General features: G+C 35.4%; 2 protein-coding genes across 2 annotated transcripts in view; both read left to right on the plus strand.

The window, feature by feature from the left end:
- Positions 1 to 207: 207 nt before the first annotated feature.
- Positions 208 to 26,177, plus strand: part of LOC148927017 (putative disease resistance protein At1g59780) — a 31,970-nt gene continuing 6,000 nt past the window's right edge. The window contains exon 1 of the mRNA XM_089069782.1: positions 208 to 1,189. Coding sequence (XP_088925908.1) covers positions 211 to 1,189 — 979 coding nt within the window. The 5' untranslated portion in view covers positions 208 to 210. The remainder of the gene's footprint in view (positions 1,190 to 26,177) is intronic.
- LOC148927018 (putative disease resistance protein RF45) lies at positions 18,359 to 22,736 on the plus strand. The gene is made up of 4 exons (XM_089057358.1): positions 18,359 to 19,512; positions 20,457 to 21,217; positions 21,250 to 22,211; positions 22,312 to 22,736. The coding sequence occupies exons 1-3, from the start codon at positions 18,513 to 18,515 to the stop codon at positions 22,177 to 22,179; spliced, it is 2,691 nt and encodes an 896-aa protein (XP_088913484.1). The 5' UTR covers positions 18,359 to 18,512; the 3' UTR covers positions 22,180 to 22,211; positions 22,312 to 22,736.

Consider the following 26,177-nt stretch of genomic DNA (forward strand, 5'->3'; position numbering starts at 1 on the left):
ACTTTCTCTTACATTATATTCTCTCTTCATCTTTCTACCTTTTTCATTTCCTACTTTATTCTTCTTTTACTTAACTAATTTAATACAAATTTTCTTAATCTTCGTACCGGAAAGAAATGCATCCACTACTATGGAACAAAGAAAGTATCATTTTTTTCAAAACGAGTGAGAAAATGGAAGTGGTCTATTTTTCATAAACGAGTTGCGAATATGTTTCTGGAAACCCTTCGTGATTTGCTGGTTGAAGAAACTAAGTTTCTGCTTAGTGTGAGCGGTGATGTTGAGAGAGTCAAAGCAGATCTGAGAAGCATCCATGCCTTGTTGATGAAAGCTGATAGAGATAGACGTGATTCTCCAACTCTAAAGCTTTACATTTCCCAACTCAAAGATCTTGCTTTCAAAGCTGAGAATTTGCTTGAGACGTATGACGTTGAGGTTCAATCCAAAAGGGAAGAAGGGCGGAGGAGCCTCAAGGATAAATTCAAAAGGTACATTTGCATCATGTGTGAATGCAGCAGTGTCCACGAGGTTGGAAATGAGGCTCGCCACATAATATCTGCCCTGGCCGACCTCACTAACAAGTTAGAGTCGGAGTTGGGTCATCAATGCTCATCATCTCATTCCAAGCAGGAAGCTGAGCAGCTGCGTCTGTTGAGACAGACGTATGCTCATGAGGTTGAGCATGATTTCGTGGGCATGGAGAAAGACATCGAGCTTTTGGTCTCCAAGGTGAAGGACGAGACCAGAAGAAAACGAGTAGTGAAGATATATGGGATGGGTGGTCTCGGAAAAACTACTCTCGCCAGAAAGGTCTACAATCACCCAGACCTCCAATCTTATGCCCGAGCATGGGTTTGCATCACCCAACAGTTTGAACATAAGGCCATTTTGGGCAAGATCTTGAAACAACTTGACAAAGACATCAACGTTGATGTCTTGGAAGTTGATGATTTGGTCACAAGAATTCAAAGTTTTTTTAAGGAGAGGAAATGCCTGGTGGTGATAGATGATATATGGGAAGATGTTCACTGGGAGATCATAAAGCAAGCTTTTCCGCTGAATTGTGATGTCATTCTCACAACTCGTAACGAGGATATTGCTAATCAACAATCCGAACCTCACAGGCTTGAATTTCTAACAGACGACGAAGGTTGGACTTTACTTCAAAAAGTAGCAGATATTTCTCCAGGTCAGAAGTTTTAACTTTCTTCCTTTGTCCATGTTTTCATCGTATAGTTTTGTTAACTTTTAGAGCTTTTCCATCTAAATATTGCATTTTTTAATATGTTTGGCTGGTATGTTTGATACGTTATTTTGTTTGAAAATTAGAGTGTAATTAGAAGTAGGGGTGAACATTCGGTTTTTGGTTAAATTTTTTGAACCAAATTTTTATAAAATTTGAAAAACACAACAATCCAAAAAATAAATTCAATACTAATCTCTACATATGGCAGGTCATGTGTTCATTAAAAGTTACTAGTACATCTCTACTTATTATGATTTTTTGTTTGCCTAGTTCTATACACCGTAGTTTGTACTTTGTACCGTTTCACTCCCCCTAATATTCAATCGTAACTCGTAAGGCTGGGTAGCCTGGGTTCTTGTCAAACTGGCGACATGGATATTAATTTGTTTTATAAAAAAATAGATGAGAGAGTAGCTTTTTATGGTATTTGTCAAAAATAAAAGAGAGAATATTTATATAATTCAATAAAGTAATGGAGAGTGATACAGATTTCTATGACTCAAATAAAATGAGGAAAATATAAAGAAAATCTAATGCACTATTTTTAAATTTTTATTTGACGGATCTTAATTTGTAAAGCTGGGTAGGTCTAGAAATTTCTCTAGAGCACTATTAAATTTTATTCTTATTGTTATTTTGTGTCGTTCAAAAATTTTAAATATATGTCTCATCTTATTTTGTATATTGTGGCAGATGACCCGGATTTCAAATCATTTGAAGGTATTGGAAGAAAAATTGTATCAAAGTGTGAAGGATTACCACTATCAATTTGTGTTATTGGAGGGATTTTGCACAATAAAGTACACACAAAATGGATAGAGGTAAATCTGAACATGGAATCACATTTGAAACATGGAAAAGGTGTTGGAAAATACGATAAAGTAAATCAGGTGTTGGAGTTGAGTTACGATGCTCTACCTTATTACCTGAAACCATGCTTCCTCTATTTAGCATGTTTTCCTGAGGATCACATGATTGATACAGAGAAACTGTATTTATTGTGGATGGCGGAAGGCTTCATTTCCTACCAAGATAAAGAAGCTAATGAGACTCTAAAAGATGTAGCTCAAAGATATCTAATAGAACTTGGTATGAGGTGTATGGTTCAACTGCATGAAGCTGACCCCTACACTCCACTTACGAAATTTGATTCGTGTGGGCTTCATGATTTAATGCATGATCTCTGTTCTTCTAAAGCTAAAAAGGAAGAGTTTCTGACGTGCATTTATGCTTCCAAGTATCTAACTGACATTCTATTACCGACTCGAATAGCCATCACTTATGACCCCAGTAGTAACCCAAGTATAGATGGGTTAAAGGAAGTTAGAGGTCTTACATCTTTTATTGTTCTCCAAAAATACTATTATCCCATACCAACCATGGGCTTCAAAGAGAGTATGGTTAACTTTAAGAAGTCGCAATACTTGAGGATATTTGTGGCAGAAGGTTGTGAGTTTGAAGGGGGGGGATTACCAAGCAAGGTGGGTGAACTAATTCATTTGAGATACTTGAGTTTGAGGAATTCTGATGTGGAAGAGCTACCAAAGTCTATATGCAGCCTGCCATACTTGCAGACCTTAGATTTGAGAGTAGTTTACGGTGGAACTATGAGATTGCCAAATGTGATATGGAAGATGAAAAGACTAAAGCATCTATTTCTCGATACTGCAATAGAAGTGATTGGAGGGGAGAAACTAAAACTAGGTGGGCTACAAGAGTTGGAGACGTTAGATAAGATCAGCAGTGAGACAACTTGCATTGCAGATATCCCTACATTGATTAGTCTACAGAAGATGTGTGTTGAAGTTTGTGATGTGGATGTGGATAACATGTCAATTGTATTGAACAACAAAAACAGTCAATTACGTGAGAGTTACCTTTCAGTTGACTCATGTGATTTTTGTTCGGAGAAAGGTAGAGAGGTTTTGAATCACGGGTTGATGTCTCCTTCGTTGGTCAGTTTGGAGATACGGGAATGCAATTTAGGTAGCAGTTTTCCATACTACAAACCAGAGATGTGTCAGAATTTAGTAAGGTTGTGGCTTACAGATTGCAAGGTTAAGGTAGATGGACTTTGGCAAGTATCCCATGTTGCAAGATCTATTGTTAGATAAAGTCGAGATGGAAGAAACATTAACTTGCCACTCAGATTCATTTCCACGACTCCAGAATCTTAGTTTATGTGATTTGCACGATTTAAAGGTATGGGAAGCAGAAGAAGGAGCAATGCCAAAACTTATTTCCATGATTATCAGTAGGTGCCCCAATTTGGAGAAGCTTCCAGATGGTTTGAGATCCATCTCCACTTTTCGACACATGTCTATCTGGAATATGCCAAGAGTATTCATGGAGAGAGTAAATGAAGAAGATTATGGGCCATTTGTCAATAAGCACATTGATTTGGATAGTGTCTACAAAGAATAAGCAGTAGTCAAAGAATGAGCAGCGGTTGAAGCAAAGGTAATCAATTTGTGAGCATACATTCTACACATCATATATATCACTAAATGCTACTCCATATACGATCTTGACCTTGTGCTATTTCTTTTTCAGATGATAGATAACTCTCTGCTCCAACAAAAGTTTAATTCCCAGTGAAGCTTCACTTGCTTATTCGCATTTATTGCCTCAATTGATACTCCATAAAACTTTCTTGATTTTGTACTCTCGTATTAATAATAAGGCTCTCCAGCGCACCAACACCTGAGCCACCTACATCATCTCCAACACATCCGCTCTGTTTTGTTTACGAGAGTCGAACCACATAGGATTAGGTTTGTTTTTCCATTATCAAAGTGTCCTGTTGTTTCCGTTATATCTATAACACCTTATGTTTTTTAAATTCTATACTCTCACTTATTTCTAAATGTGTCAAGACTTGTATCATATATTCTCATGATATTCTACCAATTTGTTTTCTTGTTGGTTGGATGTGTTTTTTATACCCACAAATACTGCCATTGTTATACTTTTGAAGTAATGTTTATTGACTTTATGTTCTTTCAAGATAGATGTTAAACTTGGATCTGAAATAGCCAAGAACGTATATGTGCATTACTTGTGCAATTTCTTTTGTATTTTCTCTATAACTTTGACTCATACATAATGAAAGCTCTAGACTTTTGCTTTTATTGGCTCTTATTAGTAACATTTTGTTGTTTATATACTCACATATCCTGATGATATTCTATGAATTATTTTTCTTATTCATTTTATAACGTTTTTTTTTGTTTATTACTCACAAGTGAATGTTGATATCTACGTTTTTTTTAACAACAAAATATAATACTAGTGTTGATTGGTTTTTTTTTTTCTGATTGCTTGTTCTTGATATTATTAGATTAATTCATGAAAAATCGAATGGAAGCTGAATAGGTTGAGTCGAATCACGGCTATTGCAAACGAAGCTTTTCGGCTTGAACCCATACTCTAAAAATTTGGGCCTCTCTTTGCAGAGATAGAGAGAGCTGCTTTTATTTTGGGCAATTTATACTCATTCTTTTGTTAGTTAAAGTTAAAGCCCAAATTCTACTAACCCAGCCCACCATTTATTATTTTGGATCCGCCACTTCTCACGTGGTGTAGTTTTTATATGTTTAAGAAACTTAGTACCTCAGGTTTCTTTTCCTCTCCCTTCTAGTCTTTTTTCTGAGGAGAAATCAATTCATCAACATGTTTCCCACTTTTTATCCTCAATCTCTCACTTACTTTGAAGGGATCTGCATTTGCCCCCTTCACTCTCACTTTATGATTCTTGGCATCAATTTCAACCCCTTCCACGTCTGCAGTCGTATCAAATTATACATTTTATTTAATCCAAAATGTTACTATATATTGTAATTAATTTGATATTTTGTAGCTACAAAGTACAAACCTTGAAATCCACGAAGATGGCTGAGCACTTCATTTGCGCAGCCTTCACAATGAATATAAACACCCAAAACTATTACCCCTTCCTCATTGTTGTTGCCATTCTGATTATTGGTTGCTACACAAGTCATTTTTTTTTTGTTATATTTGCATATGATAACTTTATATATATGTGAGCTATGAGGTGTTAAATGAAAATTTAGTAAGCCAATTCGGGTTAAAAATCATTTCAATAATGATTGTATTATTACTATAATTTTGCAGGGTGTAAAGTAGAAAGTGATAATTAATCTTCCATTTAAACAATCTATTACTCATTTGTGTAGTAAAATTAGATTCTATAATTTGATATACCTGAAGCTGTAAATGGGATGGAGATTAATGTATTGATATTTTTCTAAACTAAGGTTGGTTAAAATAGTAAGACCATATACTACTAATAAATTCATACTACTATAGTATATAACAGTAACGCGTGGAAATAATTAAAAAATGTAACTCTCTAACAAAAATAGAAATAAAATTGTTAATATAAATACAGCTATCGTCTCATATAAAACCATAGAAGTAATCATATATATCTTCTCGTTCGATGGAATTATACATAGTTGAATAATTATTTAGTCCTTATTGGCATATAGAACTGAATGAAGAAGTGAAAGCGAGGTGTTTGGTGAAAGCGAGGTGTTTTCTTGTGAATTATCCAATTATCAATAATTTATCATATATATTTTCTTTGTAGTTTCTTTAAATTAAAATTTTATACTCCTACAAAACTTCAGTTTAGACCCTCGACACTGCACTTAACGTTGTTATTTCCGGGTTTTTACAAAATGGGCTTTCAGAAGAAGGTTTTAGAATGTTTCGACAATTTAGTGTCCCTAATCTTAGTATGGATTCCTTTGACATATACTTTGTGATCACAATATTAGTAGGAGTACTATTTTTCAGCGGTAAGTAGGAACTACCTTACAGAAGTAGTAGATGATTAGAAAACGCAGTTCATATATATTATGATGGGTGAAAATATGATAGACCTTCGATGGTCTATCGCCGGAATTCAAAGAGCACACGAAAAATAGAAGATTACAAAACCCTACTTGAGGTGCTAGGGGCGATTTCAGCCAAAACCGGTAATGGGAATAATTTGTTTATTATTTCTCAATGATTCATTGTTTGCGAAAACTATAAAATATTCAATGATATATAAATCCAGAAGAACTATAAATCTAGAAGAACTATAAAATATTCAATGAAATTATCACCGTCCTACCGTAGATGTCACACTTGGGAGATGACACAATATTTTAAGAGATATTATTTTGTGTGTTAAGTGGTGAGAGAAAATATAATTTTATAATTGATTTGAGAGAGAACTTTTTTCTAAAGAAGAAATGTTACATATTTTGTGAGACAAACTAAAAAAGAAAGTATGACATATATTATAGGACAGAGGGAGTAAAGGATATGTTAAATCTTAAAGATATGGTAAATAGGAAAATAAGGAAGATTGTTGACGTTGCTATGCCGAGCTGATTGGGCGGGCTTGGTTGCATTGGCTCCGGTAATTGATTGGAGTCCCGATCAAAATATCAACCATGATGTGAGAAGATAGTACGTCCCTTCTATGATGACACATTTCTTAGTCGACACGAGATTTTAGTAGTGGTTGATTAATGTGTTTAATTAGAGAGAAAAAAAATATGTTGTGAGTATTAAATGGAAAGAGAAAAAAAGTTGAATATTTTAATGAGAGCGGAAAAAAAGTACTCCATCCGTCTCACTTTAGGCACCCGGTCAATTTTGCACACTCGTTTTATAAAAATGATACTCCCTCCGTTCCATAGTTATAGAGTCATTTTGCCATTTTGGTACGTTCCATAGTAATAGAGTCATTTCCTTTTTTAGTAAAAAGTCAACACATTTTTCCACACCTACTTTACTCTCTCTTACTTTTTTCTCTCATCTCTCTACCTTTTTCATTTTCCACTTTATTCTTCATTTACTTAACTCACCTAACACAATTTTTCTTAATCTCCGTGCCGAAAAGAAACGCCTCCATTACTATGGAACAGAGGGAGTACTAAATAGTTAAAGTAGAGAATTGGTAAAGTAAGAGAAAGAATAATGTTGAAAAGAGTCTTATCAACATTATTTTCTCTCTTACTTTAATATTTCTTCACTTTAACTATTTATTACTCCCTCCGTGCCCCATAAGTTGGCACTATTTGACCCGGTACGAGTTTTAAAAAATGTAATAGAATGTGAGTTGAAAAAGTTAGTGATATGTGAGTCCTAATTTTATATAGTTTTAAAATAAAATGTTGAGTCAGAATAAGTTAGTGGAATGAATGTGAGCCTACTATTAAAAATAGCAAAAGTGAAAGGTGACAAATTTTTAGGGACGGACGAAAAATGAAATAAGTGACAAATTTTCAGGGATGGAAGGAGTATCATTTTCATAAAATAAGTGCGCAAAAATGATCTGGTCTCCTAAAATGGGACGGAAGAAATAATTGGGTGTATTAAATGGAGATAAAATATTTCTAAAAGTAAGATGGAGTAAAGTGATTGTATAGTATATAAAGTAGTTGGACGCATTCAAGAAGTGGTCGTACATAAAAAGAGTAGTCGATACAGCTTTCCTCTGATTTTAAGTAAAAGCAAACCTACCACTGTCATTTTAAATCACAGCAATCAACCACCCAATCAGACAAGCTGGCGATTAAGCCAAAAATTCCGACATGAGCTACATTGCTTAACAACTATTGGAATAACATGGGGGGATGATTAAATGGCTCAAAACAAATAAATACTCTATATTTAAAATAGTAGTCTTAAAACAATTAATTATCAAGCACAACTAAATAACAAACTAAAAAAATTTCAAAAATACTTTTATTTCTGGAACGCATAATTAATTAAGCTGTAGAGACCCCAAAAACAAAATGGAAAATAATGAAATTGCAACTTTTTTTCTCCCAAAATAAAATCTCTTTTTTTAAGCCCGTGGATGAAAAATGCGAACCGAAATTACAATCATAATACTCCCTCCGTCCCAAGATAAGTGACTTGTATTTCTTTTTGGAGTGTCCCACTATAAGTGACTTATTTCCATTTTTAGCAAAAAGTCATCTCTCCTACTTTATTCTCCACCTACTTTATTCTCTCTTCTCTCCTCTACTTTACCCCCTCTCATACTTTACTCTCTCTACTTTAACTTATTTAAATACCATTCCTTAAATCCCGTGCCCAAAAGAAGTAGGTCACTTATCTTGGGACGGAGGGAGTATAAAATTTTGATCAGAATAAATCTGATACAAATGGATATGATCCTCGTTCTTGATTTGAGATGTGCACAAATACTCATTTAGTAATCGCTCGTTTAGTCTCGAAATACTCATTCAGTCCTTCAAAATTTGTCATTAATTTCCATTTTGGTTTGTTCCCAAAAATTTGTCAACTTTAACTTTTACCATTTTTTAGAGTGGATCCTACATTCCATTAACTCATTCACACTTATGTTTTTTTATTATAAAACTAATACTCCTCCCGTCTCTGAAAATTTGTCACTTATTCATTTTCTGTTCGTCTCTAAAAATTTGTCACCTTTCACTTTTACCATTTTTGGTAATGTACCACACATTCCACTAACTTATTCTCACTCATATTTTATTATAAAATCAATACATAAAAATAGGATTCACATGTCACTAACTTTTTTCAATCCTATTTCTATTACATTTCTTAAAATCTTGTCTGGTCAAATAGTGCCAAATTATTAGGAACGGGGAGAATATATAAAAATAGGACTCATATGCTATTAACTTTATCAACCCACTTTGTATTATATTCTTAAATCTCGTGTCGAGTTAAATGGTGACGAATTATAAAGCTATAAGCTAAGTACCTATAGTTTGAACTTTGAATTTAATAAGCTGTGTGACTTAGAACAGCTATCAGCTAAGTACCTATCGTTTGAGTTTAATAAACTGACCAAGACCCACTTCACGTTACTTAATGAAGTGCGATGCACGACGAAATATTTTTTCATCATACAATTTTAATTGTTAATTGATTAATTAAAATAAAAAAAACGATGATGAAGAGACTATATCAAGTGTTAGACATTTTAAAACATCAATTTTAGATGGCAAATTAGTTGAATACAATTAGGCACAATATCATCATATAAAAATTACAAATAAAAAATGCATATGCTAACTGTGAATTATACAATTAAAACATATTGAACTCAAAATAATTAATTTACAAACTATAAAAGTTTGGAGCTTTCTGATTCACATATATACATGAATGAGGATCATCTGAAATAATATCATTCATTTGTTTAAATCCGAGAATAAAAACGAACTCACCTACATCACCTGTAAAATAAGATTTCAATTATAGTAATTACAATATTAATTTAACGTAAGATGTTATAAAATATTCCCTTTTAGATTGTAAATTAACTAAACAAAATTAGAAACAATATCATCATGTAAAAAACTGTATATGTATTGAGTTATATAATTAAAACATACAAAACTCAAGAATAATTTATAGAAACAAACTATACAAATTTGGAGAACTCTGATTCACAATAGATGAATGAGGATAAAAACAACATCATTTGATTAAATTGCCGGAAGAAAAATGAATACACAATTAATCATACTAATAAAAATATAATTACCTAACTAAATTCAGACATGCAAATTGGAAAAGAGTATGCCAACAATGATGCCACACAAAATTCTCACCACAACATTGGCCTTCATCCACGGTCTGCCCCTCTACCTCATTCTCTGATACAATTAGTTGTCGACGAACATAACAAAACAAAACTAAACACATAACTGCATTGAAAATACAACAAATAATAAACCTGAAATCAGACCAAAAAACTCCCCTCCTTAAGTATTGCACCGAGCCCTCCGTGTAAAATTCACAGCAAAGTTGTTTGAATTTAACGCCCTAGGAATAAAAGTCTATAATTAATGATTTCATATAATTTCCATACAAACATAAAACGATACATAAAATAACATACCACACAACAACATATTGCACGATCATGAAAAACAAACTCATAAAATGACATGGGTTTTGGCTCCATGAGCAATACATGAATGCAACAATTTTTGATAATTGAATAAATTGAGAAAATCATATCATTAAGCAAGGTGTGGAATGGTTCTATGGTGTCAACCTTTCTGCCTAGTAAGAACAAAAATATGAAGTTTGAGGTTTATAAGAGGTATATGTGGTCATATTAATAGGCCAAAAGAGTAAACATGAGACTTTATAAAAACCTTTTCACATTTTCCATTTAGATCAAAATTAAAATTATGATTATCCGTTGCATATTGAATTCATTAATTGCATTTAGTTGCATGGATTCATTTACAATATTATGTATGAAACGTATATAAATAATGACATACACAAAATTTCCACATCAATGAAACGTCGGTCATACACATATATTGGTACACAATTTGATTGAAAAACATTAACGTTTATTATACATTTATTAACCATTATCCACAAATTAAGGTAATTTAATTGAAAGAGGACGATTACATAATTTTTAGTCAAATTAATAAGAGCATCTCCAGTGGTGCATAGGCCAGCCATAGGCCAGCCACAGCCCAGCCATTCCCTCCCCTGCCACGTCAGCAGCACTACAAAATCCTCCTGCGACATCAGATTTAGGCCAGCCATAGCCCAGCCATAGGCCAGCCGCAAAAAAATAATTCAAAAAATACTGCATTTTACGGAATTAAAATTACGATTGAACTACGAAAATAAATTTACGACACATATGTGAAAAAATTCATTAATTTCATTCAAAAAAATACAACGTTAAAAAAAAATTACATTTCAAAAGGTACATACTAAAGAAAAAAACCTATCGCAATGCAATCCTCCGTGCCCACAACTCTTCAATTATATCCTTTTGGAGTTGAATATGAGCATTCACTTGGCGCATGTTGGCATATTCATTGAGGCGGCCGGCTTCATCGTGAGGAACCCCTTGTCGTACACTAGGGGTGGCCGTTCCGTGGCTTGGACCTGCTTCATCGTCATTGGCCCAACTAGTCAGTTGTGCGCCTTCGTCTTCGACGATCATGTTGTGCAGGATAATGCAGGCGTACATTATTTCGGAAACGCAACCGACATCCCACAAACGCGTGGGACCCTTAATTGCCGCCCATCGAGACTGGAGCACACCAAATGCGCGCTCCACGTCCTTGCGCGCCGACTCCTGTCGTTGCGCAAAGTAGGCCTTCTTTTCGTCGGTCGTTTGCCTGATCGTCTTCACAAAGACCGGCCACCGAGGGTATATCCCATCCGCCAAGTAGTAGCCCATATCATGCCGGTTGCCGTTGGCCACAAATGAGACGGCCGGACCGACGCCCTGGCACTTCTCGTTGAAGAGGGGAGATGAGTTCAAGACGTTGAGGTCGTTGTTCGACCCGGCTACTCCAAAATATGCATGCCAGATCCACAGCCGGTAGTCAGCTACGGCCTCGAGGATCATCGTGGGATTCTTTGACTTGTAGCCGGTCGTGTAGGCCCCTTCCAGGCAGTCGGACAGTTCTTCCACTCCTAATGCATACAATCGATGCTGCCTAACATCCCGGGGAACCCATGCTGCTCCCCGTGCATCTGCATCAGCCGCTGACAATCTTCGGGAGTAGGGCTTCGCAGGTACTCCTCGCCGAATATTTCAATCACGCCCCCACAGAAATCCTTCAGACAGTCCAGGGCTGTCGTCTCACCGATGTGGAGGTACTCATCCCACATGTCTGCCGCGCCTCCGTAGGCCAACTGCCTGATTGCCGCCGTGCACTTTTGAATAGGTGTGTGGCCGGGTCTGCCAGCCGCATCGTGCCTGAAGCGGAAACACATATATTGACGCTCTAATGCGCCAACGATGCGCATAAACAACTCCCTGCGCATTCTAAAGCGCCGCCGGAACATGTTGGCGGGAAACCGCGGATTCTCTGCAAAGTAGTCGTCGTACAGCCGCTGATGTGCAGCGGCGTGATCCCGATCAATCGTTGCTCGGCGGTGGACAACCCGTGGAGGGCGAGGTATCGTCGGCTGTTCCACCATACGCATGTACCGCTCCATCTGGCGGTTCATGTAGGCATTCATAGCCTCGTTCATCCTCCGCGCGTACTCCTCAGCATCCACACTACCACTACCACTACCACCACCGCTACCACCCGCGTTACTCATCGCTCGATGATACTCTTGTACAGAAAGTTAGAGAGATAGAAAACTCGTTAAAACAAGTGGTGCAAATGAAAATGAAACTAAAATCGTGTTTATATAGGTTTTTTAAAAAAAAAAAAAAAAAAGCGAAAATAGGCGCTGGCCGATCGCTAGCCGATCGGGTCGCCACAATGGCGGCTAGCCGATCGGCCAGCGCCCCCCGATCGGCCAGCCCTAGCCGGTCGTCTAGCCGATTTCGCTCTGGCCGGCCCCAATGGTTCGGCTAGCCGACCGGCTAGCGCGACGAATCGGCTAGCCGGTGGCTAGCCGACCACTGGAGATGCTCTAACGTTAGGGTAAAACATTATGCAATATTCTAATTTCATAACTAATAAATATTTCAAATTTATTTATATTTGTATACGAAGAGTTGGAAATTTTATAACTGTGTACAAAACAGTTACTATAAATATTTAGATTTGCCCAAAAGTTTTAAAATATTTAATTTTATACCCAAAAGTAATAAATATTTAAATTAAGGTCAAAATTCGCCTTTTATAGATGTATAGATTAGTCCCATTATATAAACTTCATAATTTTAAGAAATATAATAAAAAATAAATAAAATGACTTAGTGGAACCTAAAGTTCATTGCCGAATTAATAAAATATAAGGATGATAATTTGGGGATGCATGAACAAGAAATTGGTACTCTCTCCGTTCTATTGTTGTAGACTCATTTTACTATTTTAGTATATTCCATAAAATAGTGAGAAGTTATTTTTCTTTTTAGTGAAAATCAATGTATTTCATATCACTTAGGGGGTGTTCGGTTTGCAAGATTGTATCCATAATTGAATTTATAGTGTGTTTGGTTCATGAGATTCAACCCCACAACTCAATCCTAGATGGATAATCATGGGACAATTAGTAATAGCTAACCCCCTATGACTAAAATAATCTCACAACTCAATCCTAGATTGTATCTTGGTACTCCCACTGTCTCATTAGAAATGAAACGTTTTCCTTTTAGGTTGTCTCGATAAAAATGAAACGTTTCCTAAAATGGAAACAACACTCTTTCTATTTTTTCTTCTCTCTTACTTTACTCTCTCTTCATTAACTCACAAAACACAACTGCATAAAATCATGTGCCTGACATACTTGGATTTTGCTTGGTTTTAGAGAGTAATCTTGCATGGTTTTGATCACATTTCGTCTATTATCGGATATTATTATGATTACTTCTCTATTATTTTGGTATTTGACCATTTTGTTAAGAATGTGTAGAAAAAGGTATAAAATATGTGGATGTGCAGCAGCCCTGGTTTGAGACAATATTAACTGGAGATTTTGAAGTCCAATCAGACCCTAATGCATATCAATCTCTTCATTTTCGAAAGAGCTTCGCGTGGGTATCTCGTACGCCTCAATCGGAGTTCCGTAGAAGAAGTTATGACCGTTTTACGAACACTGCGCTGTCCAGAAAAATACACCCGGCCGGGTGAATTAACCACCCGGCCGGGTACTGTGTTTTTGCGCTGGAAAGGTCAGAATATGGTCGAAAATCATCACCCGGCCGGGTGAATTTTACTCTTTATAATTCTACCCGGCCGGGTACGTTATTTTGGCGTATTTTTATGCCAAAAACGCGATTTTTGATGGGGATAAAAAGGAAGAACGCCTAGGGTTCAGGGGATGGAGCATTCCACCGCCTACCACACATTCTACACTTCCCCAAGAACACTTTGAAGAGAGATTTGAAGATTGAAGACTACAAATCGAGAGATTGAAGTCTCTAATCCATAGAATCATTCCACAGGAGTATTTATTTGCTTTCTTTGATGTATTTGATTGAATCTATTGTTTTGATTTTCATGAAGAACATGAGTAGCTAAATTTATTGTGGAGTTTTGGTGAAAACTACAATGGATATTTGTGATTAATTCAAGGACTTCTTTTGATTGCTTAGCTCTTGTGATTCCTTTGTTCATTCTTGTGCCTTTTCAATTCAATTGCTTAGCTACCAATTGAGTTTGTTTACCTTTATAGTTGTAATCGAGAGATACCTATCTAGGTTTGATAAAGGAGTGAGCATCACTTTGATAATCTACACTCGAGAGAGGGGAACCTTAGTGAGGGCTTGGGTCTTTTGTTCTTTGGAGTTAATCTAAACATATTAGAAGGAGACTTCGATATTAAGGGTTAATCAACGGGGTGAGTACACTCGCGAGGGGGCTCAACCTAGACTAGCGACTTTCCTAGTAGTCCTAGAGACATAAAATGGGTAATCGAAGTTGTTGAATCAATCATAATATAATTCCATTGTAGTTGGATCCAAAACTCTACTCTTCTCTTTGTGGTATCTTTTGACTTGTGCTTATTTTCTCTTGTTACTTTTAATTTCTTTTTCATTGTTATATGCTTATAGTAGTATTAGAACAAAACCACTTCTCTTGGAATGTCTAGATAGTAATTGATATTTGTTCGTGGTACTTGAGTTGATACAATCTTGTCCCTGTGGGATACGATACTCTTGCTTGCTAATTGCTACACTAGCCCCGTACACTTGCGGGTATTATTTATGTTAAAATAAGTCGAGTCAAGTTTTTGGCGCCGTTGCCGGGGACTAATTAAGTTCTAAGCTTGATATCTTGAAAATTTTGAATTTGCTAGTTTAGACATTTTTTACTTGTTTTTTATTTTATTTTAATTTTGTTTTCTAATTCGAGCTTAATTTGTGTTTGTGTTCTTTGTGAATAGGAGTACACACACTTTGTTTTCGGAGGACCATTAGAGTTGATCGCTCCCGAGATCGAGTGGTTCTTGTAGACAAAGCTTGGAGACGTCGAGCTAACGACGTTAAACAAAAGCGCTTGTTGGGAGGCAACCCAACCAGGTTTTTTATCTTTGTTTTTGTTTGTTCCTTTAACTCCTCAAAATTCACAACTTTTCTCTGAACTTATTCTTCGCTTTGCCCGGAATAAGTTTGGGGGAGTAGATTGTTGTGGATTTTGAGTAGTTCGTTTTGCTTTTGGTTTTTGGTTTTTGGTTTGATGTTTTAGTTGATTAGTTGTTTTGTGACTAAATGCTTTGAGTTGGAATTGAAATTGAATTTGTTTGAATTTTGGTTTATTGGGGTAAAGACTAGTTGTTAATGATAAAAACATCATCCATCTTTTAAGCTATCATGGTCTTTGACTTAAGAGTTTGAGTAATAGGTGCATAAGTAACGAATTGCTTGTTTGCCTTGATTCATGCTATTACCCGAGTGAGATTTGAGCCAAAACTTCGTTTTTGTGTGATTTTGTCATATACTTGTTGTTGTTTCTAGAACTTGCTCCTAATCATATTAAGTATACATAGTGAATGTGAATTTAGGAGATGACGTTAGGCATTCTTTGTTTTCCCTTCACAAGTGTATATATTTTTGACTTAATCCCTAGTTAGCCCTCCTAGCCTAAAAAGTGTCCCAATGTCAAACAATTGTTAAGTCACCGTCAAGAGTGATAAGTCTACAAACTTGGAAGCACATATGGGGCGTTGTAAAAAAAATAATAATGGAGGTATAAGCTAGACGAAGTCTAGAGGAGGAGAAAAAAAAACAATAATTTTGTGGAGGTATAAGCTAGACGAAGTCTAGAGAAAAAAAAAAAAACAATAATTTTGTGGAGGTATAAGCTAGACGAAGTCTAGAAAAGTTTTTGGTTGAGATTCTAAATTAGTGGGGACCGGATGAGAGGAAGAAGTTTGACAAAGTCTTACTTATCTGAGATTTGTATTGAGAAATGGTCTTTTGTTGGGATTTGTAATATGCGAGTACTTGTGCTTCTCTTACTTTTCAGCCACTTTAGCCAAAATGTTCCCTACCGTCCAAAGAGCCACATTACAACCTTAATAAAGTCCTTTCTGATTTTAGATTCACATTCATGTTCTAGTAGAGGAGATGTTTGATTTGGAGCAAGCCTATGGTAAACACTACTTGTATTTTGATTTGAGAGTATTATTTCTATACATACACTTTTGAGAGTGAGATACACATACACATATCTTGAGAGAAGCATGAATCCAAGGTGATATACAAGTTAGTAGTAAAAGTGCACTCGACGGCTTGACTTGATATAATTTGTATTTTGATATGCTCTTTTATTCCATACTCTTTGAAACAATGATGATGTCTAAACCCCTTTAAATCCAAGTCTTCTTTTAGTTCTTTTTGTTCATTGCTCGAGGACTAGCAATTATATAAGTTTGGGGGAGTTGACATACTTGGATTTTGCTTGGTTTTAGAGAGTAATCTTGCATGGTTTTGATCACATTTCGTCTATTATCGGATATTATTATGATTACTTCTCTATTATTTTGGTATTTGACCATTTTGTTAAGAATGTGTAGAAAAAGGTATAAAATATGTGGATGTGCAGCAGCCCTGGTTTGAGACAATATTAACTGGAGATTGTGAAGTCCAATCAGACCCTAATGCATATCAATCTCTTCGTTTTCGAAAGAGCTTCGCGTGGGTATCTCGTACGCCTCAATCGGAGTTCCGTAGAAGAAGTTATGACCGTTTTACGAACACTGCGCTGTCCAGAAAAATACACCCGGCCGGGTGAATTAACCACCCGGCCGGGTACTGTGTTTTTGCGCTGGAAAGGTCAGAATATGGTCGAAAATCATCACCCGGCCGGGTGAATTTTACTCTTTATAATTCTACCCGGCCGGGTACGTTATTTTGGCGTATTTTTATGCCAAAAACGCGATTTTTGATGGGGATAAAAAGGAAGAACGCCTAGGGTTCAGGGGATGGAGCATTCCACCGCCTACCACACATTCTACACTTCCCCAAGAACACTTTGAAGAGAGATTTGAAGATTGAAGACTACAAATCGAGAGATTGAAGTCTCTAATCCATAGAATCATTCCACAGGAGTATTTATTTGCTTTCTTTGATGTATTTGATTGAATCTATTGTTTTGATTTTCATGAAGAACATGAGTAGCTAAATTTATTGTGGAGTTTTGGTGAAAACTACAATGGATATTTGTGATTAATTCAAGGACTTCTTTTGATTGCTTAGCTCTTGTGATTCCTTTGTTCATTCTTGTGCCTTTTCAATTCAATTGCTTAGCTACCAATTGAGTTTGTTTACCTTTATAGTTGTAATCGAGAGATACCTATCTAGGTTTGATAAAGGAGTGAGCATCACTTTGATAATCTACACTCGAGAGAGGGGAACCTTAGTGAGGGCTTGGGTCTTTTGTTCTTTGGAGTTAATCTAAACATATTAGAAGGAGACTTCGATATTAAGGGTTAATCAACGGGGTGAGTACACTCGCGAGGGGGCTCAACCTAGACTAGCGACTTTCCTAGTAGTCCTAGAGACATAAAATGGGTAATCGAAGTTGTTGAATCAATCATAATATAATTCCATTGTAGTTGGATCCAAAACTCTACTCTTCTCTTTGTGGTATCTTTTCACTTGTGCTTATTTTCTCTTGTTACTTTTAATTTCTTTTTCATTGTTATATGCTTATAGTAGTATTAGAACAAAACCACTTCTCTTGGAATGTCTAGATAGTAATTGATATTTGTTCGTGGTACTTGAGTTGATACAATCTTGTCCCTGTGGGATACGATACTCTTGCTTGCTAATTGCTACACTAGCCCCGTACACTTGCGGGTATTATTTGTGTTAAAATAAGTCGAGTCAGTGCCTGAAACCAAATGTTGCATATTTGTTGGGACGGAGGGTGTATTATTTTATCTTGCAAACCGAACACCACCTTACTTTACTCTCTCTTACTTTATTGTCTCTACTTTTTTTTATTTTCTATTTTATTATTGCTATACCTAATCCAATTAACACAATTTTACTTAAATCTCGTAGTAAAAAAAAATGCCTCCACTACTATGAAACGAGGGAGTATCAATTAACTTGGACGGGGAAGTATCAATAAAGCCATCAACTTATTATAGCTATCACATTGTGAATGCAGCTATCCTATCCTCTCATTTCAAATCAACACACTTTCCAGCTTGCGGAGACTTACATACAGCTATACTCTCATTTCAAGTCAACATGTCTGGCTCTCTGCATTGATGTGGAACACTCTTGCAAATATAATCTGTCAAAAGAAGGGGGAAAAAAAGAAAAAAAAAAAGTAGAATGGCAGAATATCTTGCGAATGTGTTTCTGGAAACCCTTCGTGATTTGCTGGTTGATGAAACTAAGTTTTTGCTTGGTGTGGAAGCTGATGTTGAGAAAGTTAAACGAGATCTGGAAAGTGTAAATGCTTTGCTGATGAGAGCTGACAGAGAGAGGCATGATTCTCCAACTCTAAAGCCCTACATTTCACAACTCAAAGATCTTGCTTTCAAAGCTGAGAATCTGCTTGAAAAGTATGCTTTCGAAGTTGAATCCAAAAGGGAAGAAGGGCGGAGGAGCCTCAAGGATAAATTCAAAAGGTACATTTGCATCATGTGTGAGTGTTACAGTGTCCACGAAGTTGGAAAGGAGGCTTGCGACATTATAGCTGCCCTGGACAAACTCACTAAAAAGTTAGAGTCAGAGTTGGATCGACAAGGCTCATCATCTCATTCCAAGCAGGAAGCTGAGCAGCAGCGTCTGTTGAGACAGACGTATGCGCATGAGGTTGAGCCTCATTTCGTGGGGATGGAGAGAGACATCGCGCTTTTGGTCTCCAAGGTGAAAGATGTAAAAGGTCCCCGAGTAGTGAAGATATATGGGATGGGTGGTCTCGGAAAAACTACTCTTGCGAGAAAGGTGTACAACCACACAGACCTCCAATCTTATGCCCGAGCATGGGTTTGCATCACCCAACAGTTTGAACATAAGGACATTTTCAGAAAGATTTTGAAACAACTTGACACCAACATAAACGTTGATGGCTTGGAAGTTGAGGATTTGGTCACAAAAATTCATAGTTTATTAGAGGTGAAAAGGAAATGTCTGGTGGTGATAGATGATATTTGGGAAGATGTTCATTGGGAGATCATCAAGCAAGCTTTTCCGCTGAATTGTGATGTCATTCTCACCACTCGTAATGAGGATATTGCTAATCAACAATCCGAACCTCACAGGCTGGAATTTCTGACAGAGGAGGAAGGTTGGACTTTACTTCAAAAAGTATCTGATATTTCTCCAGGTCAGAAGTTTTAGCTATCTTCATTCGTCCATGTTTTCATTGTATAATTTTGTAAAAATTTAGAGCTTTTCCATCTGAATATTGCATTTTTGAATATGTTTCATGCATTATTTTGTTTGAAATTTAGAGGGTAATCACCATGTTCCATCACCTATATCATTAGTATCTCCTTTGAATCTTGTTGAGGGGCATTTGTTTGTTTGATTTCTATATGAATCTAATCAAGGTAAACAACACACTTCTAACATGGATGAAAATCTCCTTTCCTCTCCTCTGATCTCCTTTGCTAACCTCACACACCTTCTGACTTCTCATTGACCCCCTCCCCCGGCCCCCTCACCGTTGTCCTTCAGCTCAAGTGGTTATAACCGCCAACGGCTATGAACACTGCCTCTTGCTCTCGGCCTCCAACGGCTAGTATTTCAAAAGCTTCCCGAGTCTCTTCTTAGCTCATGATTGATCAGCCAAAACACTAGCATAATTTTATACTTCATTTAATTTTTTCAAACTTAAATAGGTGGCTCTTGTAAGTGATAAATAAATCTACGTAAAGCTATGGATTTTGGCTTCCACTCCATAGGCAATCTTCTTAAAATCAATGTTAATGGACAATTAATAAAAATGTCAAACTTTTGATATAATCAGTTGTAGTATTTTTTAAGTTGCGGGAGTTACCAAAAATTGACAAAACTTTCATGGTTCTCGTCAAACCGGCGACTTGGATATTAATTTGTTTTATAGAAAAATAGATGAGAGAGTAGATTTTTAGGGTATTTGTCAAAAAATAAAAGAGAGAATATTTATATAATTCAATAAAGTAATGGAGAGTGATACAGATTTATATGACTCAAATAAAATGAGGAAAATATAAATATTCTTATTGTTATTTGTGTCCTAAGATTAACTTAAATATATGTCTCATCTTATTTTGTATATTTTGGCAGATGACCCGAATTTAAAATCATTTGAACATACTGGAAGAAAAATTGTATCAAAGTGTGAAGGGTTACCACTATCCATTTATGTTATTGGAGGGATTTTGCGCAATAAAGTACACACAGAATGGACAGAGGTAAATCTGAACATGGGACCACATTTGAAGCATGGAAAAGGTGTTGGAAAATACGAAAAAGTAAATCAGGTGTTGGAGTTGAGTTACGATGCCTTACCTTATTATTTGAAACCATGCTTCCTTTATCTAGCATGTTTTCCTGAGGATCACAATATTGATACAGAGGAACTGTATATATTGTGGATGGCGGAAGGCTTCATTTCCTACCAAGGTAAAGAAGGTAATGAGAGTCTAAGAGATGTGGCCCAAAGATATCTAATAGAACTTGGTATGAGGTGTATGGTTCAACTGCATGAAGCTGACACCTGCACTCCACTTACGAAATTTGCTTCGTGTGGGCTTCATGATTTAATGCATGATCTCTGTTCTTCTAAAGCAGAAAAGGAACAGTTTCTGAAGCGCATTGATGCTTCCAAATATCTAACCGACATTCTTTTACCAACTCGAATAGCCATCAGTTATGACCCCAGTAGTAACCCAAGTATAGATGGGTTAAAGGAAGTTAGAGGTCTTAGAGCTTTTATTGTTCTCCAAAAACAATTTTATAATAAAATGGGCTTCAAAGAGAGTATGGTTAACTTTAAGAGGTCGCAATACTTGAGGATATTTGTGGTAGAAGGTTGTGAGTTTGAAGAGGGAAATTATCAAGCAAGGTGGGTGAACTAATTCATTTGAGATACTTGAGTTTGATATATTCCAATGTGAGAGAGCTACCAAAGTCTATATGCAGCCTGCCATACTTGCAGACCTTAGATTTGCGAGTATCATCAGTTGCTCTTAGATTGCCAAATGTGATATGGAAGATGAAAAGACTAAAGCATCTATTTCTCTGTATAATAGAAGTGATTGGAGGGGAGAAACTAAAACTAGGTGGGCTACAAGAGTTGGAGACATTAGATGGGATCAGCAGTGAGACAACTTGCATTGCAGACATCCCAACATTGATTAGTCTACAGAAGATACATGCTGAAGTTCGTGATGTGGATGTGGATAACATGTCAATTGTATTGAACAACAAAAATAACCAATTACGTGAGAGTTGGCTTTCAGTTGAGTCATGTGATTTCAGTTCGGAGAAAGGTAGAGAGGTTTTGAATCACGGTTTGATGTCTCCTTCGTTGGTTAGTTTGATGATGTGGCAATGCATTATGAGTAGCAGTTTTCCATACTACAAACCAGAGATGTGTCAGAACTTAGTAAAGTTGTGGCTTACAGAATGCAAGGTTAAGGTAGATGTGAAGGACTTTGGCAAGTATCCCATGTTGCAAGAGCTATGTTTAGATGCCGTCGAGATGGAAGAAACATTAACTTGCCACTCAGATTCATTTCCACGACTCCAGAGACTTGAATTATATAATTTGCACGATATAAAGGTATGGGAAGCAGAAGAAGGAGCAATGCCAAAACTTACTACCTTGGATATTGATGGATGCCCCAATTTGGAGAAGCTTCCAGATAGTTTGAGATCCATATCCACTTTTCGAAACATGATTATCCGCTATATGCCAAGAGAATTCATGGAGAGAGTAAATGAAGAAGATTATGGGCCATTTGTCGAGAAGCACATTGATATGGATAGTGTCTACAAAGAATAAGCAGTGGTCGATAAAAGAGGGTTGAAGCAAAGGTGATCAATTTGTGAGCATGCATTCTATACATCATATACTGTATAACTAAATGCTACTCCATATATATACAATCTTGACCTTGTGCTATTTCTTTTTCAGATGATAACAAAAGTTTGATTCCTGTGAAGGCTCTCTACATTTGCTTATACGAATTTATTGCCTCAATTGATACTCCATAAAACATTCTTGATTTTGTTTATGTACTCTCATATTAATAATAAGGCTCTCCAGTGCACCTCCCGACTCACCACGACCAACACCTGAGATCAGCTCCAACGCATCCAGTCTGTTTTATGTCTTGTTATCAAGTCGGTTATTTATTTCCATCCGGGTTTTCTTTGTGGTTCTTTCCCGGATCAGATTACGAGAGTCGAACCACATAGGATTAGGTGTGTTTTTCCATTATAAAGGAGTATTGTTGTTTCCATTATTTCAATTGAGCAATAACAGCTTATCTTATTCAAACTGTAAACTCTCTTATTCCAGCATGTGTCCAGACTTGAATCATATATCCTCATGGTATTCTACCAATTTGTTTTCTTGTTGGTTGGATGTGTTTTTTGTGACAACAAATACTGCCATTGTTATATATACTTTCTGTGGATGCATGGATGAAGTAATGTTTATTGACATTTTGTTCTTTCAAGATTATAGATGCTAAATTGGGATCAAATAACCAAGAACGTATAATTTCTTGATGATTGTAGTTCATATGTGCATTACTTATGCAAACTTTTCATTTATTGGCTCAATTATTAACAGTAACATATATTGATGATATTCTATGAATTATTTTTCTTTTTTTGTTTAATACTCACAAGTGAATGTTGATGGATGTGGTTTTTTAACAACAGAATATGATTGATACATATATACTTATCGTTTATAGATATAATAGTGTTTGATTGATCTTTTTCTGATTTTAATGTTCTTGATTTTTTGTTGTAGTAATAATTTATTATTAGAGTGAAGAATCAAACGAAAACTCGGGGCTATTTATAGCAAACGAAGCTTTTCGGCTTGAACGAACCACAAACAACGAACCCAGACCCATAATATTTAATTTGGATTGCAGATGATGCTACAAATGAAGATTGAAATTCGTTTGCTAAGTTAATATGGATATCCACTTACCCAGACCTCTAATTTGACAAAAATATCATAAAAATAATTCTAAATATGAAATATCATATGAATAAGAGCATTTGTTACATAAGGTTATTTGTAACGAACACGATTGTCATCTTCAATGATCAAATGCTAAAATTATGGTCCAAACCAAAATCAAGTGGAGTAGCAAACAAATCTAAATAGGCCAGCATTATTATGAAGAAAGAACCAGATTAGTCAAAAGAATAGGCAAGGCTTAATTTAAATTTGAATGCAAAGATAGAGCTGCTTTTATTTTATTTTGATTGGGATTATTAATTTGGGCCATATAAATTAAAGCCCAAATCACACTAACACAGACTACCATTGTTTTGGGCCATACTTTGTCTTTTGCTAGGTAAAATTAGAGCCCAAATCCTACTAACCCAACCCAGCTTGTGTTATTAATTTATGTAATTAATCTAAAGCAGTCTGCTTTTCCTCTCATAATCTAAGGCTAATGCATTTAATCTAAAGATAATCACAGTTGAGCCCATCTCTCCTTGAGTCCTCTGCACAGCTCCAAATCGAATTTCTTCACCCAATTTAAGGTAACATTCTCTATGGTGGCATTTTCCGATCATTCTATCTCTCTGTTCCCAATCTCTTTTTAATTTGAGCGTCAATTTCGTTTTGTTAGGATATAATTGCAGTTTATTAGTTGCACATCACATTCCTAGGTTCTGCAGCAGTTATCTTTTGAATTATTCAGGATATAGCCTTTTTAATCACTTCTCTATTAAATTTGAGCTGATAGTGTTGCTTTGTACACACTTTCGATTTTAAGAAACCTCAGATGAAGAATCGTTTAGAGATAGGAATTCGTCTGCAGTGGAATATTTATGCATAGATGATGAATAACCAATCTCAGAAAGTACTAAAATAATTATATGAAACTAAGTTGAATGCAGTGGTTTAGCTACTTGGAAATTGTAATTTTCATCTGTATAAACTATATAGAGTAATGGTGTGCTCAATCTCTCCCTTTTTGTCTATGTTACAGTTCCAAACAAGGAAGCAGGTTTGTTTCTGTTTCATAGTCTATACACTATTATGCTTAGTTTGTATGTGGTTACACATGTTGAATTTATAGCTCTCTCAAAGTTTTTCTAGTGTTTTTCATTGCTTAAGTTGGTCAAGTTTAGAGTGATACATCTCGGGGAAACTAATGTATAATTTTAAGTGATAGAAACTAAATGTTCATTTTGGAGAGTTCTACTTATCATAAATCCATAAAGTATAGATTCAAGTAGAGTTTTGTTAAATACACCCTATGACCCTATGTTACCGATAAAAGATAAGGATTTGAGGGTGTGAAGTGAGACAGTGGTTGGTTTAATAAAAATAATCGTCGATACAGCTATCCTCTGATTTTAAATCAAAGCAACCTACCACACTCATTTTACATCAAAGCAATCAACACCAAGCAGGCGAGCTGGCGGTTCGAGCAATGCGCATCCGATACTCTCATAGGTAGAAGTGTCTTGTTCAGCCTTTTAGTGATTTTTGAATGTTTATGTAGTACTTCTTTTATAATTTGTCAAGCACAAAAAAATCTTTATGATATTATTAAATTTGTTTATATTATATCTAAAAAAATTTATTTAAATCTTATCTATCTTGATGGGATTTTTCCTTCTGTTGAGTAGTACAAGGGATTTCTCAAGTGTTATCTAAAAATGAATTATTTAAACCTTTCTAGTATTATTATAACTGCATTACAATCAGAAAACTAATATGCATTTATAGTATTATTTAGAAAATATTGAATGGTTATTTTTAAGCATTTATTTTTAATGCTTGATTACAACAATAAGTTATACTAGTTTGTTAGATACCGAATTTTCTACATTAATAAAGTGTAATTTATTGACTTAAATTGAATTGTATTGAATTGTAGTTAATTTTATTTAAATGACTTTATTTATATTATTGTTGTAATCATACATTAAACTGAAAATGAATCTTTTAAAAATAAACCATTCAATATATTTTAATTTATACTACATATACATATTAATTTCCCGATTGTAATGAAATAATTTAAATAATACTACAAATATTTAAGAATTCATTTTTAGATAACACTACAAATATTAAAATAATTTTTTTTGAGATAATATTCAAAGATTTAATAATACCACATAGATATTGGTCCTTAAAATATCACAAAGAAGTGCATAAACATTCAAAAATCACAAGTTTGGTCCTCAATCAAACTAAATGGTCAAATATACCCCTAAGGGCTAAAGGGTAGAATGGTAAAAATTGGGACTGAATTTGGGGTTTATGAAATTTTTTGACTGAAAATGTGATTTTAAAACGCTGGGTATTAAAAATGTGCAAACCTAATTTTCTTAGTACTCCCACCGTTCCATAATAGATCTCACACTTTTCCTTTTAGTTTGTCCCATAAAAAATGTCACATTTCCTTTTTGGAAAACACTCTCTCATATTAATATACATATATTATTTTCTCTTTCCACTTAACACACAAAACACATCACCTAAACTCTTATGCCAATTTCCAAGTGTGTCATCTATTATGGGACAGAGGAATTAATATTTTTGTAGTACACTATTTTAATAAAGCCAAAATTTTTAACTCGAGCAACATGGTTCAACAACCACTAGAAACACACGGGGGATAATTATAGGAATCTGAAAAAAAGTTTGGTTACCTAGTTTAATACTCCATGTGTTTCAAAATAGTGCAAATGTTTCTTTTCGATATGTGATTGAAGAAAAAATATTTTAAGTGAATTAAGTAAAACAAGAATAAAGTAAGAAACGAAAAAAAAAGTAGAAAAATGAAG

This window comes from Salvia hispanica, chromosome 4 (assembly GCF_029641045.1).
Source record: "Salvia hispanica isolate PSC_SH4W2 chromosome 4, Shi_PSC_v1, whole genome shotgun sequence".
Classification (NCBI taxonomy): Eukaryota; Viridiplantae; Streptophyta; class Magnoliopsida; order Lamiales; family Lamiaceae; genus Salvia; species Salvia hispanica.